Here is a 19,448-nt window from a genome sequence, read left to right on the forward strand (position 1 = left end):
TAGCAGAGTTCAAAAAAGAACTAGATACATTCATGGAGGATAGGTCCATCAATAGCTATTAGCCAGGATGGGCAGGGATGGTGTCCCTAGCCTCTCTTTGTCAGAAGCTGGGAATGGGCAATAGGGATGGATCACTTGATGACTACCTGTTCTGTTCATTCCTCTGAAGCACCTGGCATTGGCCACGGTCAGAAGACAGGATAATGGGCTAGATGGATCTTTGGTCTGACCCACTATGGCCATCATTATGAGGTCTAGATCCATACAAGGCAGATTTGCTCTTCAGTGGTGTGAGGAAGATCCATGCAAGTCAAAGTCCATCTTCATCACACCATTTGAAGCAACTAGCCAGCCCAAACCCACCACAGCAGGCAGCCAAGCCACAGTAACACCTCTGCCTCTATGTCCAAGCATCATCCAATTGTGGGACCAGATCCCAAAACACCAAGGAGTTTATCTTAATCTGTCCCTGAATATTAGGCTCTCATCTACTTTCTAATAATTATCTATTCAGTGACTACAGTTTAGAGAGACATAAAAGACGTCTCAGCCCCTAAGGACTTCCAAGTATTAAATTAGATGCAATGCTGGCTTAATGGCTACCATGTTCAAAATGGAAATTGGTTTATGACCAAAGGCCAAATAGTCAACTGGTTTCAATATTTTTTAAGTTTAAAAACCATGTATTGAACTAGGAAAGCCTGGAGGTTTAGCTCAGCCCAAACTACCCTCTGACAAATGAAAATATTTCCAAGTACATGACGGTGCTAAAAATATATTAAAAATACACACCAGCATAAGTCTGCCAAAGCACAGCCAGTATCAAAGTGGTTCAATAATTTCAGATATTTAAAATACCTTGTTAAACATACATGGATGAAGGACTGGGATGGGTCTAGTCGGAAATGTAGCTAAAGTAAGAAAGAGCAGCTTTGACACACTATGTTAGCATGCAACAGATACTTAACAAGACACTATAAGGAAATACTCCAGCCTCTGGTTTGGAGTAAATAGCTCACGAAAGCTCATGCTCAAATAAACTGGTTAGTCTCTAAGGTGCCACAAGTACTCCTTTTCTTTTTGCGGTCCACCCAATGTGTCTTTACAGTCTATGTATGTACATTGGGAAAAGCAAAATTTAAAAGTAACCTTTGTTTAGAAATGCAGTGAGATACTCCGAGTAGCCCAGCAGATTAAACTAAATTTACTGAAAATGGACACTCTCCAGATAAACCTAACATGTGACTCATTACTTCATTTTTTCCTCTCCCCTCTCACTCAGATATCTGTCTCCAAAGTCCATATCATTCCTTCTTCTCAATTCAACACCAAACAGCCCAAAACTCGTGGGCAACCAGGACACAACAAGTCAATACAGGAAAAGATTTTAGATTCAAGCTCTTAAGAGGTCAAATATTTTTCAAATAATACTGGATACTGCCCTGATATTTGTCCTTCTAATGGCTGAAACACACTGTGTCAAAGTCTGTTCTGTATGTCTACTTCACAGCAATCAGACTAGAAAGAGGGAAAACACATTGCAGAGATTACTAAATTCATGTTGATATATCATTGTACAGTGTTATTTTGTACTAAAAACTAAAGACCAATCATGTGCATCTTTGGGCTTTTTGTAATAAACCACAGGGCAGAGATTCAAAACATACTGTTAATTTCTAGTGAAGAGCAAACAGAATCACTCCTTTTTAAATTTATCTCCATAAAAAAGGAATGCTAAAGGTTCTTGTGTATTCTTGTCTCTTTTTTTTCAGAAAGCTACTAGAATAAGACTTACAAACAACTACTGGACAGTGCCCCCTGAGAACTGATAGACTTTTAAACATCCATATAAATTCCTCTTATCTCCAAGATTCCTTTATTTTATTAAGAACTATGTTTATAAAATCCTCCTCTATCTTTTCCTAAAGATAGCTCTAAGAAAAAACTTAACTAGAGAGGACAGTACATACTTACAGCCAGATACTAGAAACACAGTGAAAGAGCAATTAGTCCTCCTTTACTTATACAATAGTTTCACAACTTTCTTCCAGCTGCAAAGGCACTGCACTAAAGGCAAGCCGCCAGCACTGCTCCCCTAGATACTTTATGCTGCACTTCCATTAACCCATAAACCAAGCAGCACTGATACATTCCCACAAACTGGCCTCATGGCTCACAGCGGAAGAAGGCAATAGTCCTAAGGCAAAACATAAAACTTAATACTTTACTAATTGCTGTGGCATTTTAATGGTTACCACACCATCACAGAACTTCACAGCTATGGAACTTCTAGAAGCAATTATAGCTGTAAAATTTAAATAGAAAGTATTAAAATATACTGTACCTCATTAAAGACTTGCTATAATGAACTGAATCAAATTTTTATTTTTCATAATACAAACTAAAATCACTAGTTATGCTGGATTGCATTTTTTAGTTATTTTAAAAAAGTATTAGCCTTAAATGGCTTTCATGAACAACCAGCTGACCACTAAACAAGAGATCCTTTATTGTGTTCATATTTAAATAATATCTAAAACACTTTCAAAAGATATTGCACTTGAGTAAGATTGTTAACCACAGTGGAGCAGCAGTTCATTGTAATTGAATTAAATTGTCAGGGTACCTTAATTTCATATTGAGAAATGTTAAAGATCCTAAAAATCCTGAGTCACCTTCCCTCAGAGAATTTCAAAGCACTTTACAAGCATTAGTGAAAAAGCCTCAAATGCTAGTAAGGTATTATTATCCCCATTTTATGGAGAAAGAAAGTAAGACACAGAAGGTAAGTGACTCTTTCCCTACAAGGGATTCAAATCCTTGCAGCTGACTTAATTAACTAGAGGGCCAAAGTTAGTGAAAATACATTTGTGATTTTTGAAAGCATACACAGCAACATTAGACTAAGCTTCTCAGAGAAAAACATCTGTAAAGTGTTATCAGCGGAAGAGTCATCCTTAAATCTCTCCATGTTTTGAGGAGGCTCCACTTGTATGTTTCTCTCACAGAGGAGCTCTTGTTTTCCCTGACTGTGATTTTAGATACCAGATTGCCTGGAATGTTTCTCAAGGGTAAATACTCGTTCTACACTAGGAAGCTCTTTTTTCAAAGTATAAAATAGTCTGACAAGCTCAAATTCTCAATTTTATTTAAAAAATCCTTAAATGAAACGAGGCAAGCTGAGATTAACAACATCACTTTATGTGCTAAAGAAATGAGGGTAAAAGACCAACTTTTCTGAGCTATTGATTTTTTTTTCCAGTAGTTGTGATGCAAGTGTTACACAGAAAGCTGCACAGGGAATACAGAATGCAAGCAAATCCCTCCAGGGAGTCATGTTGACTCCAAATTTCACAAACTTGAGAACATTACTTCTAGCCTCAAAGTAAGGGGGGAGGGAGGAGAGAACACAAACATGCCTCATGGGAGCATTTTTTGTAGTCTTCTTTTACCTCAAAAGTTATAACTTAATTAGGTCATATGGTAGATAGTGGAGATACAAAATGCAGCCCTCTTGGGCAAGTAAGTGCTGTAGCTGAATCCGTCAACTCACAAGGGCATTTTCAGGAACAGGGATATGAGTTATTTTGTAAGGCAACAATTCCCTTCACTGCAGAGGAAAGAATGAGAGGCAGGACAGTCTATTGGAGAGCAAATCAGAAAACACATACCGTTCTTAAACCAGAGCACAGGAGTCAACTGAGTACCAAACTCCTACTACTTAGGTGGGAGAAGGAGGGAGGAAAAGCAGGAGACAGCAGTGCAACCACTTAAAGACCAAAAGTCTTCCACTGCCCTGAGCACCATTGTTACAGCCCAGAGGAATCCCTGGTGGTTTCTACAGCTAAAAAGCTGTTAGTGACTGGAAAACAAGCAGGAAAGAGCACAAGCCAGACATATTTTCTACATTCTAACTGTGCCAACAAATGCCCCTCTCCGCGCCACCAAAATGTATTAACCAGAAGGCAATCATTTTTGCAAGTCACAAACCTCCAAAAATACAGCTTCTGAGAGAAAGTACTGTCCTATCATTATACACAGCGAGGTTAATCTAAATGCAAGACGATTTTCAAACTTATTTTTAGTGCAAGGCTGTGTGAATTCTGAGCCCCGTCCCACCACGTTCGCCTCCAGTCCGCCAACAACGCTGCGGCAGCAGAGCCCGCAAAAACACCAAACTTTATCTTCTAGGGTGCGACGGTCACACCAAGAAGAGTCAAGTCTCTCATACACACACAACTCCCCCCCCCCCTCCCCGCCACGGGCTGGCCCAGGCTGTGTTTTTGTTGTTAAGAAAAAAAAGTCTCCAGCTCCCACCAGATGTCTGTCGGAATCATAATGTACAGCCCCGCGCAAAGGGGGAAAACACCCCTTGGGCAGATCATCGAAGTGACTTCGGCAGTCTCCTGCCCAGCAGAGGTAGCAGCAGCTCGTCCTGCCGCCCCTTTCCTGAGACAGTATGGAAGAAGCGGGTTTCTCCCCAAGGCAGCCTTGAGGCTGCTCTGCCTCCACACCCCCCACCAAAAGTCTCCCACCAGAATGGGGGGGGGGGGGTATTACTGCACAATCTCCCTCTCCCCCAGGACTTTGTCTAGTCACGGCAAAGACTCAACAGGAGCGGGGAATCGCTGCACCTCGGCAGAGTAACTCCTGCCCCCCTCGGAACGACACTGTGCCCGGCGGGGATACAGGCTTGTTTGTCTGCAGCTTTCCCGGGAAAGCCACCCAGGGCTGGTGCTGCCACCCGCAGGGGAACCCCGTCCCCCACTCCCACCCAACTTACCGACTCCCCGGACACGTAGGCCACCAAGCCACAAGTGAGCAGTATCCACGCGCTCCGCATTATTCCCGGGGTGCAGGCGAGGCAGCTGCCGCTTCAGGCAAAACCCAGCCGCCGAGCAACCCCCGGCTGCTTCGCCACCACCAGAGCCCGCAGCACCAGCAGCAGGGACCCCGGGCGCTCCCTCCCTCCCGCGGCCGCCTCTGGCGCCGCCGCTTCTCACTTGTTGGCTGCCTGCAGGCAGGAATCCCACGGGACCCGGGGCGGAGTTGGTCGGTCTCCCTCCTGCCCGGGGTGGATTTTATTCTCCCTGACACCGTTTCAGCTGCATCAATAAATGAGGGAGCAAAAGTTTGGGAGCGCGGAGGCAGCGGCTGGGAGAGCAGAGCTCTGTGCAGGTCCCTCTCTGCTCCCTTCTCCCTCAGTCCAGAGCCTGCCTCCGCCTCTGCGTGTGAGAGGAGGCAGCAGTGCGACTCCTAGTTAAACCCAGGAGAAATTCCTGCAGGATTACAGCACCGATTGGCAGCTCAGGCAGCCAGTGGGAGGAGGGAGGATTTGCAGCAGCTCTCTTTTCTCCTTACACACATCCAAGCAACTTTTGGTTTTGGTGCCCTCCCCCCTTCTATTTTTTGCCCCCTTTAATACAAATGAAAAGCATTTGCAACGCCACGGGGCAACCGAGGGGGAAATGTTCAGCACGTTTTTGCTTTGAAGCGTGAGAATTGGGCCGATTCCCAATAATAAACTTGGAAAGATTTTTTTTTTATAACTTTGCAATCTGACTTTTTTTTATGCTTTCAGATCCTTGTTTGGAGCGGTGATCTCCCTTACCCCATCCCTCATTACATGTTACAGTATGTTAACATAATGGCATGCAGTATTGCCAACTCCATTCCAACATCATGAGACTGGCTAAAAAAACCCAAGATTGTTGAAGACTAGCATCTAGAGGTCGTTTTATTTGCTCTTTGGGGTTCAGATTGTCAAACTTTTCTGTATGACTGAGGGCTAGAAATTTACTTTAACAAAAATGAAATCTGAGCTTCAGGTGTAATCATACAAAATCCAGGAGCTGGGGCTTTAAAAAGGACAAATAGTACAGTGAGCTCCACCATAAATATTGCAACACCTGGCACCCTATGAATACATACTTTGACTAGACAGTATCCATGAACTGTAATGGACCTGTAATTGTAATGGGATACCTGTAAATGTAATGGAATGTAATTTGGATACCAACTGGGAAAGCATACGGTTTCACCCCCTTCTACAAATTGCCCCATGTGACTTAATTCAGGAACTAATGGTTGACATTCTGTGGCCTGTATTATGCAGGAGGTCAGATTATCTGATCATAATGATCCCTTCTGCCTTAAAAATCTCTAAAGACTCGGAATGGTGGAGAAGAAAGCTCAGTGAGGTTCTCCTTGCAGAGTTTTCCACAAATCCTGTGTCTCCTCCCCACACTCTATGGTTTGGATGCTGAGGGCATAATAATTTTATTAAGATGATGTTAAAATAAAAAGAAAATGGTACAGAGTTTAAGCATAGAAGTTTCTGGTTATCAGGGAATAAGGTACAGATTATCAAGGGGTGCGAAGTTCGTTTTAGGAACAAGTGGCATAAGAAATACATAATCTGCAATATCCCCGATTGGGGGTAAAAGGTTAACGGGTCAAAGTACAGACATTGAGATATGGGGGTATGTTGTTCATATAATGGCTATGTTCAGGTGTGGAGTATAATGAGTGGATACCATGATGAGGATGGATTTACCCTCATTTGGTGAGATTTAATGTTCAGTGAGTTTATGGTTCCAGTTCATATGGTGTAATGGAAAAAGTCTCTCGGTCCCTTTTTCGTAGTGGATGCACGATGTCGTACCGGCTCACACCTCCTGGTACTGTCGGTGGCCGGTGAAAGTGTTCGATGTAGATGTCCCTGGACCATCAGATGGTGTCCGAGACCATGAGGCGCCGCATGAGCCATGCATAGCATCGACCGATCCCACAGGTCCGCAGCACACGCTCGTTGCAGGGGTCCCAAGCGCCCAGAGCTCCGACGATCAGGGCGTCCATCTGCACCTCGTAGCCCTTCGCTCTCAGGGTGTCGGCCAGGGCGGGAGTATTTTTCCAGCTTACGAGCTTGGGCTTCGCGGAAGGCCGGGGTCCTGTTCTCAAAGGAGACCGTGACGTCGACGAGGATGGTCTTTCTCTGGGCCTCATCGGTGACTACCATGTCAGGTCGCAACTGTCTGTCAGTACCGAGGATGGCGCAGTTTACAGTGATCTCCCCCAGGCGCGGTGAGATGGCTTTCACCAGGTGGTTCTGGGTGGCATCATGGCGCAGCTGCCAGGCTCTGGAGTGGGGCTTGCAGCTGCACAGGACTTGGGGCAGGGTCTCGTTGAGTAGCCATATTTCCTGCAACGCTTGTCTCGGTTCCTGTGGTGGACAGTTCCGTGTCTACACTGCAACAAAACCCCGGAAGAATCAAGTCTTGGAGCCCAGTTCAACTGAGTCACTACTCCCTGGTCTCATGGCTTTCCTTGAGCATATCCCCTACCAGCGCAAAAGTTCACACAGTACAAATGTAACCGCTGCCCCTCCCCCACCAAATCCCTTCCTCACACATAGATCCACAGAGAAGCCCCTGTGGCAGGAACTGAGGCAATTGGGCTGTGGGCGACTCCCTTCCATACCAACCGAGCAGAGTAACTGTCACATCCCCTCCATGTGTGTGGATATGATCCTGAGACAACATAATAGTAATAATACTCATCTAAATACTGATTTTCAGAACATATCTTGTCACCACTTTTTACATAGCACTCCCTTCTGAAATCCACTTTGGCCTTTTTTATTTTTTTTACATCTTCAGAGCTTTGCGCTGTACAATCATTAACCAATCAATGGAGAGTTCTGAATAAAAACTGATTGCATAATATATCACTTCATCTTCAAAGCACACGGTAAACATTAAGGCCCTGATCTGGTGATGTAATGTGGGTGGGCAGGCCCCTGCAACTGCATGAAGCCAATGGGTTCTGTACAGATGGAGGGGTCCACTCAGAGTTCTTGGCTGGACTGTGGTATAACTATTAATAATTTCAACAACCCTGTGAGGTAGGTCAGTATTATCCTTTACAATTGAGGAAAGTGAGGCAGAGGGTTTAAGGCTCCCATCCTGCGAGCTGATCCACACAGCCAAACCCATACACCTATGCAGAGTTCCATTGACGGTGCAGCAAATGTCCATCGGCACGGATCAGCTTGCAGGATCGAGGCCTGAATGATTTGCACAAGATGAAAGAGGAGCTACAATTAAAGTACAGGACTGTTAGGTATTTTCTCTGGTTCCTTAGTAATGGCTGTACATTATGTTTAAATGGTAAAAGCAGTATACAACATTAAAAACAAAAACAACATAGAGGGAAGAGCAAGAAAGAAAACCCATGTGCAGGAAGTGCCATAAGGAATCTGAGTATTGTTTAAAAAAAACCAAAAAACGTTACTATGGTGGGTTATTTTAGCCTTCATGTGCATATGTTTTAAACACAAAAAAAACTTCATTTGCATTTTTGTTCCAATCCTTCTTGCTCAGGGATTTACCTATTCTGTTCTAAAATCCACTCCAGACCAAAACAAAGGCTACTGTTGACTAAGGCCTTTATCTTGCAAGGAGCTCCTCATGGCAGATCCCTGCAGTAATGGGGCTCCTCCTTGGCCCCAAGTGTCTATCAATAGAGTCTAGTACAGATTTGGGGCCTAAAACTTAGCATTTGTGGCCCCAAATCTGCAAACATTTATGTACATGCTTAAGTTTACACACACATGTAATCCCACTGAAGTCAAGCATAAAGTTAAACATGTGCATAAGTGTTTGCAGGATTGGGGCTCAAGATTGCAGATATAAAATAATTTTGTAAAAAAATGAAAGGGGGGTAAAAGTGACTGTAAATAAAAAGAAAAGAAATAGTCCTTTTGAGTCACAGCAAAAATATGTCCTGAGAGTCACTTGCTGCCTTCCAGCATTCCTAACACTATCCTGTCCAGAGCTCCATCCATATTGCAACAAAAACATTTATATGTGTGGCCCTATTCCACAACAGCTGTGCTACATAATCATAGCCAATTGTGCCTGCACCTGCTCCTGTTGTCGCCCTGATTTTATAGGGACAGAGGCAAGAGGGAGGCCCAGCACGAAGCAGAAACAAAGTGTTTTTCACCCAAAGGAAGTGTGTAATAAGAACTACAATGGGAGAGTAACCAGAGACAGGCAACATAACAGAGCTGCCAAGAAAAAGCTGCAGGCCTGGGACACTTGGGATCCAAACCTCAGTCATTAATCACTGTGTTGCCTTTGTGTTAAAAACAGTTCACCCACTCCTCTTTTAGGCCCCTTAGCATCTGTATTATCGTAGCAAGGGTAATGGTCAAACCAGGTTATTATAACATGGTTTGGATGGCTAATAGGGACAAGGGCAAATCATGTTAAAGACATTTTTAAAATGTGCTTAGCCCAGGTAGACTACAGCAAGGTGTTTTCAAATCTGATTGTAGACTAAAGATAAGGCCAATACACCAACCCTTACGAAGATCTAAATCTGAACTTCATTGTTTGGGTGGGTGGAGATCTTTCTCTCTCATCTATATATATATATGGGGAACAAACCCCTGAATTTGGGGAAAGTTTGGCCATGAACCCTGGATTCATGGCTTGGAATCATTCACATTGGCCAGTCAAAATATGGTACAACCAAAGCAACTACTAATCTGCCTAAACCAGGCTAAAGTGCAGTTGTTTGATAGTGTAGACATGGGTTTGAAGGACTTTTCCTTTAGGATGTAAAGTGGTTTCTCTTGTATTTCAGTGAATAGTCATGGTTAGAGACAGATGGCATAAAGAGTGGGACTGTGAAAAGACACACAAGGCTTTGGAGGAAGTTGGTGAAAGACTTAGATCAATGGTTCCCAAATTGTAACACTTGCTAGGACTCCGCAGAGAGCTATCTGGTTACCTGGTTCTGGCATAGCTTCAGCCGCTGAATCACATTTAAATATAGCTTTTAAAAGTCACTAAGTATTCTCCTAATATTAATTTTTCATGTGGTCAACTGCTGCAGTTGCCACAGGTGTGTTATACAATTATAAATGGGAGGGGAGGAGATGCGTACAAGTCTGAATGGGAAAGGAACTGCCAACAGTACAATCTATCTATTAAGATGTAGCCAACACTATAAAAAAGCTGGAGAATGCCAGGTTGAAAGCATCTGGAGAAGTATAGAGAGCAGATCTGAAAGCCTCACAGCAGCAATAAAAGAGGCGGTGCAGAGTAGTTGGTTGCAGCCAACATTTGTTGTATAAATGATCGGTGCCTTTACTTCCGCTGGGAATGGAAAAGAGTTGGCATCACATTAAAAGTAATAAGAGGTCATAAGTTCTCCTGGATAACTTATACAAAGAGGAATAAAGTATGAGACAAGAAACAAAGTAGATGATTTTTTTTTGAGCCAATGTGAGTAATTAATTATCTGAAGTAAACTGATTAAAAATACCCCTGCTGTTATCTGACCCTCCGTGAGTGGAACTTCTCAATACAATCCAAGAATTATTATAACAGAATTCAGTACAACCCAGGAATTAGTATAACATTGTGAAATTTACCCAGTCCCATGCTTTTATTATAAGACCACAAAAATAGTCCTTCTCTATGAACATATGAATAACGCTAAAGGTGTTCAAGGACTATAATGTTCTTTTGGCTTCCTTATAAGCATGAAACCTAAGCAGTGGTGAGCTGGAGCAGGTTTGCACTGATTCGCATGAACTGGTTGTTAAATTTTGAAGCAGATTTAGAACCGGTTGTTAACCCGCTTCCCTGCAAGGGGGCACTGAGGCTTTGATAGGCTCCGGCGGAGAAGTGATGTAATTCCTCGTCCGGCCGCTGGGGGCGCTGTGCTGCGGGAGCCATGTGGGCTGCCGCCTGGCCCTGGACATGAGCCCTGGTGCGGCTGCTGCTCCCCCGACCCCTGGCCCTGGGGCTCCCGCTGCTGCCTGGTGGGTCCCCGGCTGCTCTGCTGGGCTTGGGCTGCGTCCTGCTCCTCGGGCCACTCCGAGCCACTCTCCCCATGAGCACCCACCACCCTGCCCACAGCCAGCCCCTGCCTCCAGCCACCCCCACACACCCCCGACTGCAGCCAGCCCCTGCCGCACCCCCTGCCCTGTCTCCAGCCAACCCCTGCCGCACGCAACCCCTGCCCTGTCTCCAGCCCGTGCCACATCCCCTGCCTACAGCCAGCCCCTGCCGCACCCCCTGCCCTGCCCTGTCTCCAGCCAACTCCTGCCGCACGCACCGCCTGCCCTGCCCTGTCTCCAGCCAGCCCCGCACCCCCTGCCTGCAGCCAGCCCCTGCCACACCCCTGCCCTGTATCCAGCCAACCCCTGCCGCACACACCCCCTGCCCTGTCTCCAGCCAACCCCTGCCGCACGCACCCCCCGCCCGAAGCTAGCCAGCTCCACACCCCCCATCTCCAGCCAACCCCTGCCACACCCCCCTGCAGCCCTGCCCAAAGCCAGCCAGCCCCACACCCCCTGTCTGCAGCCAGCCCTGCCTGCATCTAGCCCGTACCTCCAGTCAGCCCCGGGACAGGAAGCAGCTGGGACCCACACATGTGCACACCCTAGGGTGACTAGACAACAAGTGTGAAAAATCAGGACAGGGGGTGGGGGGTAATAGACGCCTATATAAGAAAAAGATCCCAAAATCAGGACATCTGGTCACCCTAGCACACCCCCAGGGCGTGGTGGGGACCCACACATGTGAAACGGAGCTCATTTCTATTTCAGGCCCATCTTTTTAAAAAAGAACTTTAGGTAGGGTTAACATACATCCGTATTTTCCCGGACATGTCATACTCTTTGGTTCTTAAATCACCATCCGGGAGGAATTTTTAAATTTTAAAATTTCCTCCCGGGAAAATAGAGACGTATGGTAACCCTACTGGTACAAAAAATACATACTGTGCACATCCCTTAAATCAGAACTTTTTATAGGGAACCGGTTGTTAAGATTTTGGCAGCTCATCACTGAACCTAAGTATCAGGGGGAAAAAAAGAGAACAGATGGATACAATAAGCAGACTGCGGGGGGAAGGCACAAGGAAACAATCAGACAAAACCTGACAGCATGAAAAGCAGTGGTCACTTCAGACCAGCTCCCTAACTGTCCATTTTTTTAAAGGCATCATGGCAAAAGAGAGTTTCAAGGAAGACTATGAGGTGGTTTTGTTTTTACAGGGAGCTCCCCTCATGCTTAGGGGGGCAACATGGGAGAAAATTCAGAGGTGCTCCTATGAAATTTAACAAATAAACTATGAAGGCCAGCATCAATGGCAGAGCAGAGGCAAGAGTCAACATCTCAGTAGTGTACAAGAGAAAAGTAGGGTGGGTTTAGGCTATGAAGAACCTTAAATGAAGATGAATAGTTTGTGTTTGATGTGGTAGAGAAGGGTGATCCAGTTGCAAAATGCAAAGAGAATTAACATACCAGCTAGTAAATGCAACAGAATATGCCCATCCCATCCCACCCCCACAACCCAAAGCCCCATGCCCTCAGTCCTCCTCAGATAGATGGTTTTGGCAGCATGCCTTGAAGATCAGCAAATTCAGGTCTACTTAAGAACAAAGATGTTACTTAAGTGTTTGTCATCATGTATTTACTTTTAGGTATGTGAATAGTCCTGTTGACTAAAGAAACCACATACTTAAGTGTTTTGTTAGACGGGGGACAAAGTTGGGGAAGCTAATGCTTTAAGTGATATAACTGAAATTTTGAAATACTGTCCTATACGCAGCAGAAGGGTCATGAATACATACTCTCAGGGCATTAGGAAGATTAGAAAGTTGTTGGGCCTGTGATGAGGGTGGCATCAAAACTATTCACTAATCCAGATACAAAGATCGCACTAAAACCCCTATTTGCAAACCATGCTTAATTCCATTCGGATTAGGAAAAACATTTAAATGTATTTCAATTAAGCACATATGTAAGTGCTTTGCTAAATCAGGGCCTAAGTGTTCCATTGGAGACTCTAGTAAAATAAAACAGAAATAGTGAAAGTAGTATCCCGGTGGCCATAGTTACCAAAAATCATGAAGCATAGAAAGTAAACTTTATCTTCCAGACTATGAAACTGGATAGTCAATACCACAGAACTTAAATGCATCAGTTCAGTTTATCTTCCAAACAGAGTAAATTTTACCCATTCTGCCTGGGTAGAACCAATGCTATTAGGCTTTAATTTTTATAACCACAAAATGTTCCCTTAAAATACAAGAGAATTCTTTGTTTCTGAACATTTAATTTAGAACCACTGCTCAATGTTTGCTAAGAAATTAGCATACCTCCTCATACACGACAATCCCTACAAATGAAACATTGTTGGTTCAGCTTATTATTATGGAAGATTGTATCATGGATATTGTTTGCCTGTACCACATCAAAGAAAATACAGGAGGGCTTGGCTGAAAGACCTTTTCTTTCAGGTGCACTGCTGAAATTAATGAAAATCAATTAGCTACAGCAGTCAAATGTAGGTCTAACTCAATAATGGAAGTAATAACAGAGCTATCTATTCACAATTCCTGATGAACATAAGTAATTCCCATTCACTCTAAGAAGTGTCGGATTCACAAATTATAGGTGGAACTGATAAGGCTACCTATAGTTAAAGTTGCCAGATAGTTTGCATTAAAAGACCCTATTATCAGTTGCTTTTAATTTTGCCAAACTTTAACCATTCCGGCTAAAATTCATCAGGCTGATTTCTTTTTCTTCAGAGTTTCAGCTAAAATGGATCCGCTGTGACCAAGAATGAGATTAGGGAAAAAAAATTAATATGCGCAAAACAATGTATATTCTTCCAGCCACTTTCAGAAGTTTTAACACCTTCAGGCTTTGGAGCAGGGATTTGAAATTCAGCAGGGAGGGTGGCCCTGGCATTGGGAATGTGCCTTTTGCCATTCCTGTTAAACTTCATCCTTATTTGGCTAAATTATAATTCTCAAAACAAAACAAAACAAAAGTCACAGCTCATAAATCCCCAGTAGAGACTTGTTAAAATTTGGCAGCTAAATTGTCCAAAGATTCTAATTTTATTGAGCATGCTTCCGTCGAGAGCTGCAGGGATAGAACAGTACTTTAACCTGAAACTGCTCCTCTTGGCAGCTGAGGGCTGCTGTGGAGCTGGGCACAGGAACTAGAGCAGGGAGACTGTCTCTCCTGTTATCTCAGTGCTTCCACTGATGGTGCCCAGGCAGTGAGAGGAGGAAGAGGTAGTCTGGTTAGAATGCAGGGATAGGGGGCTTTCAGGTGCCAGAAGGTGGACAGCATCCAGGGGAGGGGCATAGATTGGAGCAGAAGGATGGTAATTTTACTAATAATAAACACATAAATAATGATATCACCTCACCCAGTGGTGCTGGAGCAATTTGCATAATGGGGTGCTGAGAGCCATTGAACCAAATTATAAACCCTGTATATGATGGAAACCACTTCAAGCCAGGGGGTGCTACTGTAACCCCGCTTCCCTAGTTCCAGCACCTATGACCTCACCTCAGAGAGGGACTATGAAAATAAATGCATTCATGGTTGTGAAGCACTCAGATACTCTAGTGATGACAGCCTAAAAATTGCTCATGAGGAAATTTATTAATTTGTATTCAATGCAGGGTTTGGCTGGCATACAGTAAATGGGCTTGAAGTCCACTGATTGAATGAGGAAGATAAAAATATATATTGAATAACTACCCATTCACTAAATGAAGCAGGGGATCCTGAGGAAAATATAGAATGATCATGTAATTAAAGACTGTATGAAGCAAAAGGAAGGATTTTCACACAACACACAGTCAACCTGTGGAACTCCTTGCCAGAGGATGTTGTAAAGGCCAAGACTATAACAGGGTTCAAAAAAGAGCTAGATAAGTTCCTGGAGGATAGGTCCATCAATAGCTATTAGCCAGTTTGGGCAGGGATGGTGTCCCTAGCCTCTGTTCGCCAGAAGCTGGGAACAGATTACAGGTGATGGATCACTTGTTCATTCCCTCTGGGGCACCTGGCATTGGCCACTGTCAGAAGACAGGATACTGGGCTAGATGGACCTTTGGTCTGACCCAGTATGGCCATTCGTATGTTCTTATGTAAGGATTGACTGTACCTATCATTTAGCACTATTACAAACTAGTCAGATTAGAGATTTGATGTACTGATTAACGCCAAACCCTATTAAGCATTGGGTAGAGATAGAACAAAGTTATTGTCGTGTAATCAACTTCCACATGATCCCCTGGATAAAGAAATCTTAGAGGTCATCATTAATATAAATCATCCTTTTATGAAAGGAACAATAGAAATTTGGAATAATTTATTCAGAAAGCTAAGCCCATCCCCAGCACTTCTCAGGTCTACAGTAAAGAATATAGAATTTTTAACTCCACAATAAGCCTGAGAGTTTGGACATTTGGGAACGTACAGGTTTATCAACATTTGGCCAACTGTTTAGAGACCATCCATTTAGATCACTTCATGGAAAACAACAACTTGCAAAAGACATCAAAATTCCAGGATACTAATATCTACAATTGAAACATTTTTCAAGACACCTCGGAGAAAAGGCAAACCTATGCAGAAAATTGATATAATTTGAGAAACTACTGAGTATATCCATGAAACACAAAGGCTTACCTGCCACTATACAAAATAATCTCTAACTGTTATTTAGAGGAAATAATTATGTTCATAAACAGAAAGTTGACATAGGCATAGACTTAAGGAATGGGAAAATATATGGAGCAATGGTCCTCATACCTCAATAAAAACCATTAATAAAACTACATTAAGGTTCTTTAACAATGGTTAAAATTACACAAATGTATGGTATAAGGATGGGCAAATTCTGGAGAGAAGGTAATCAAATGGGAGGATTTCTTCATATATGGTGGACATGCCCCCCCAAATAAGGCATTTTGGAAAGCCATTGGCGAGTCCATAAGGATGATAACCAGGTGTCAGCTGTCAATAACCCCATAGGACTTTTATTAATATGCCTGAAAACTCTTGTTGTATGAAAGCCATAAAGAACTGATCACTGATCTCCTAGTTGCTCCTAGAATTATCACAGCAAGGTAGAGGAGAGGAGAGAAGAAGAGAAGAGAGGAGAGACTCCTAAAACTGTTGACGGATGTAAAAAAGTTTGGAAAATTCTGGTATTAGAAAAATTAACTCATCAACTCAGAGTTCTATAGGGGAGAAGGGAACAAAAAAAGATACTGTATCTACTTAGAGATATGGTAGAACTAATTGGAGTTTGCTGGAAAGGGGCATCCATTGCCTGCAAACCTGATAGTTTGAGAACTTCTTTTTAATACTAAGGAAGAGAGAGAACCCTTCATCAATAGTCAAAGTTAATCTCTTAATTCTGAGTTTAAAATTAGAGGAAACCTTAATACTTGTAGAGTTTTGATGGGACAACTAATAAACAGGTTACACATCTAAATTTGAGAAACAGAATTGTAGACCTAAACTTGAGATAATGAAAGACTTTAACCAACACTATCAGCAACAAGACAGAAGAGGAAGATAAACATTAGAAAAGCATCAATGACAATATGATATCAAGACCACAAAGTTGAAGAAAGTGACTGGTAGCAACTTCCACTCTATACAGACATTTTGAAATGAAAGAATGCTGAAGACATTCCTGACACTGACCAATTCTTTACTGACAGTAACGTGGGCATTACTTAATTATGTGAAATACTCCAAGCAAAGGACAGACAAAATGAGTTCAAGGTATATAATTAAATAGTGATAGAAGTTACAGTTATAATTCTCCTCTCACTGTGTAGACCAGGAGTAATTCCATTGGAATCAGTACAGTTCACTGGTGTATAATGGTGTAAGAGGAAAATCAGGCCCACTGTTCTCAGAAAAGCTCAGTGATAAGACTTTAATTGCTAAAATGAAAATGCCATCAAAAGGGTTTTAAGTTCTTTGCAGGATCCAAGAGACAAGCTCATTAAATACCCTATCATACAGGGAATTAGTTCCACATTTGTGAATACAGAGAAGGCAAATACTGAAGTATAGCTAAATGGATGAGCATTCTGTAAGCCTATATTTCAGAAGGTCCAATTTCTCTGGGAATGAGCCCCATACGCTACATCCAGAGAGGCAGAACTAATCACCTAAAATAAATCACCTGAACCTTAGTCCATCTCATATTGAATCCAAGCAAACCCCATTTTTTAAGTTTTGGAAAAGTTTACTTTACTCCTCTTCTTTCCTTTCACATCCTAGGTATGACTGGGTCCAAAGAAGAAAAGCTTATTTACCATTAGAACAGCTTCTTGGACAGTGTTTTCAACTGGATCAGCAACAGGAAGTACTGGAAATTTTGCAAAAAAATCCTGGCATGAAAATGAAATGTTGGCTCCACTGAAGTCCCATTGATTTGTAATGAAACCAGGATTTCACCCATAGTCTTACAATATTTCTCTCCCAGTTTTGCAGATCCCAGAAGTTTGGACAGGATTCACCAAGTGTTTGAAGCTTTGATGCTTATTCAAACCAATGCTAAAGAGCCTCTAGAAATTTTCTCATCATTAAACCCATCCCCAGGGCATGGAAGGCTGAGTAATGCACAAGAGAGAATATCAGAGAAATCACTGGGGGACAAGGGTGACCATGAAAATTACTCAAAGTTCTGAATATAAAATGGTTTTTCCTGGGTCTGGTACTATTCAATACTTACATTAATGACTTTTATAATGGAGCGGAGAGTATGCCTATAAAATTTGCAGATGACAAGTGGGGAGGGGTTGATAGCATTTTGGCAGACAAGATTAGAATTCAAAAAGATCTTGACACATTGGAGATGGTCATGATGAAATTCAATAAAGGTGTGCAAAGTACTACACTACGAACAAAAATAAAGTCAATGCACAGCTACAAAATGGGGAATATCTACCTAGGCAGTAGTACCGCTGAATAGCGTCTCAAGGTTATAGTGGATCACAGATTGAACAGGAGTCAACAATGTGATGCAGTGGCAAAAAAAAAAGGCTAATATTGTTCTGAGGTGTATTAACAGGAGTGTCGTATGTGAGACAGGGGAAGTAATTGTCATGCTCTAGTCAGGTCTGGTTTAGGCTGGAGTACTGCATCCAGATCTGATAAGAAAGATGTGGACAAATTAGAGGGGGCCCAGAAGAGAGCAACAAAAATTCTACAGGTTTCAGAGTAGCAGCCGTGTTAGTCTGTATCCGCAAAAAGAAAAGGAGTACTTCTGGCACCTTAGAGACTAACCAATTTATTTGAGCATAAGCTGAAGTGAGCTACAGCTCAAATTCTAAAGAGGTTTAGAAAACCTGACCTAAAGGAAAGGTTAAAACAAAACAAAACCCTGGTCATGTTTAGTCTTGAGAAAAAAGACTGAGGGAGGACCTTATAATAATCTTCAAATATGTTAAGGCTGTTATAAAGAGGATGGTGATCAATTGTTCTCCATGTCCACTACTGGTAGGACAAGAAGTTATGGGCTTAATCTTCAACAAGGGAGATTTAGGTTAAATATTAGGGTACTTAAGCACTGGAATAGGCTTCCAAGGGAGATTGTCTAACCTGTTCTTAAACCTCCAATGACGGGAATTCCACAAACACCCGTCAGTGATGGTCTAGGTTTACTTGGTCCTACCCAGAGGTGAAAGTAAGCCAGTACGCCCTGGTACGGCGTACCAGCAAGAGCCGGTGCACCGTACTGGGGCAGCCTGGCTTCCCCAGGGGGCAATTTAAAGGGACTGGGGCTCCCAGCAGTGGCTGGAGCCCCAGGCCCTTTAAATTGCCTCCAGAGCCCCGCTGCTGGAGCCCTGGGGTAGTGGCTGCAGGGCTCCGGCGGCTATTTAAAGGGCCCGGGGCTCCCCTGCTTCTACCGTCCCAGCCCTTTAAATAGCTGCTGGAGCCCCGCTGCTTCCCCAGGGCTCTGGGGGCTATTTAAAGGACCGGGGTGGTAGAAGCAGGGGAGCCCCGGGCCCTTTAAATAGCCCCTGGAGCCCCGGGCTGCTGCTGCTGCTACCCCGGTGGAGGGCAGGGGCACTCACCTTACAGGGTGGGCTGGGGCTGGCTCTGACCCCCTCAGCCCTGCCCCTTCCGTGCTAGGCCCCGCCCCTTCCAGGGGCCAGAGCTGGCCCTAGCGTACTGGTAAGTCACTTGACTTACTTTCACCCCTGGTCCTACCTCAGCACAGGGAACTGCACTAGCTGATCTCTCGAGGTTCCTTCCAGCCCTATCTTTCTACGATTCCATGCAGCCTCCTTGCAGCCTGAGTTGTCTGCTGCTTGTCCACTGAGCACTCATCCTTTCCTTGCTAATTGTACATCACTTACAACACTGAGAACCAAAAATAAGGAGCTACGCGGTAGTTGGCTACAATTCTGGTACTCCAAGCCCAGGAGGCACTGTCCAGAAACAACCAACTACAATGCTGGCTACCCTGATCTAATTATATAGTCAATCAATTAATTTACATGGATAATGTGTTGCTTGTCCGCCTCCCCTTCCCCCACCCCCCCATTTTTTGAATGTTCTGCTTGTGGTAGTCATTGCAGAAAA

At 43.6% G+C, this 19,448-nt stretch overlaps 1 protein-coding gene across 1 annotated transcript in view; it reads right to left on the reverse strand.

Moving 5' to 3' along the window:
• The window catches only part of SDC2 (syndecan 2), a 105,134-nt gene extending 99,883 nt beyond the window's left edge, over nt 1-5,251 (reverse strand). The window contains exon 1 of the mRNA XM_048841298.2: nt 4,784-5,251. Coding sequence (XP_048697255.1) covers nt 4,784-4,843 — 60 coding nt within the window. The 5' untranslated portion in view covers nt 4,844-5,251. The remainder of the gene's footprint in view (nt 1-4,783) is intronic.
• Between the last annotated feature and the right edge of the window lie 14,197 nt (nt 5,252-19,448).

This window comes from Caretta caretta, chromosome 2 (genome assembly GCF_965140235.1).
Source record: "Caretta caretta isolate rCarCar2 chromosome 2, rCarCar1.hap1, whole genome shotgun sequence".
Taxonomy (NCBI): domain Eukaryota; kingdom Metazoa; phylum Chordata; order Testudines; family Cheloniidae; genus Caretta; species Caretta caretta.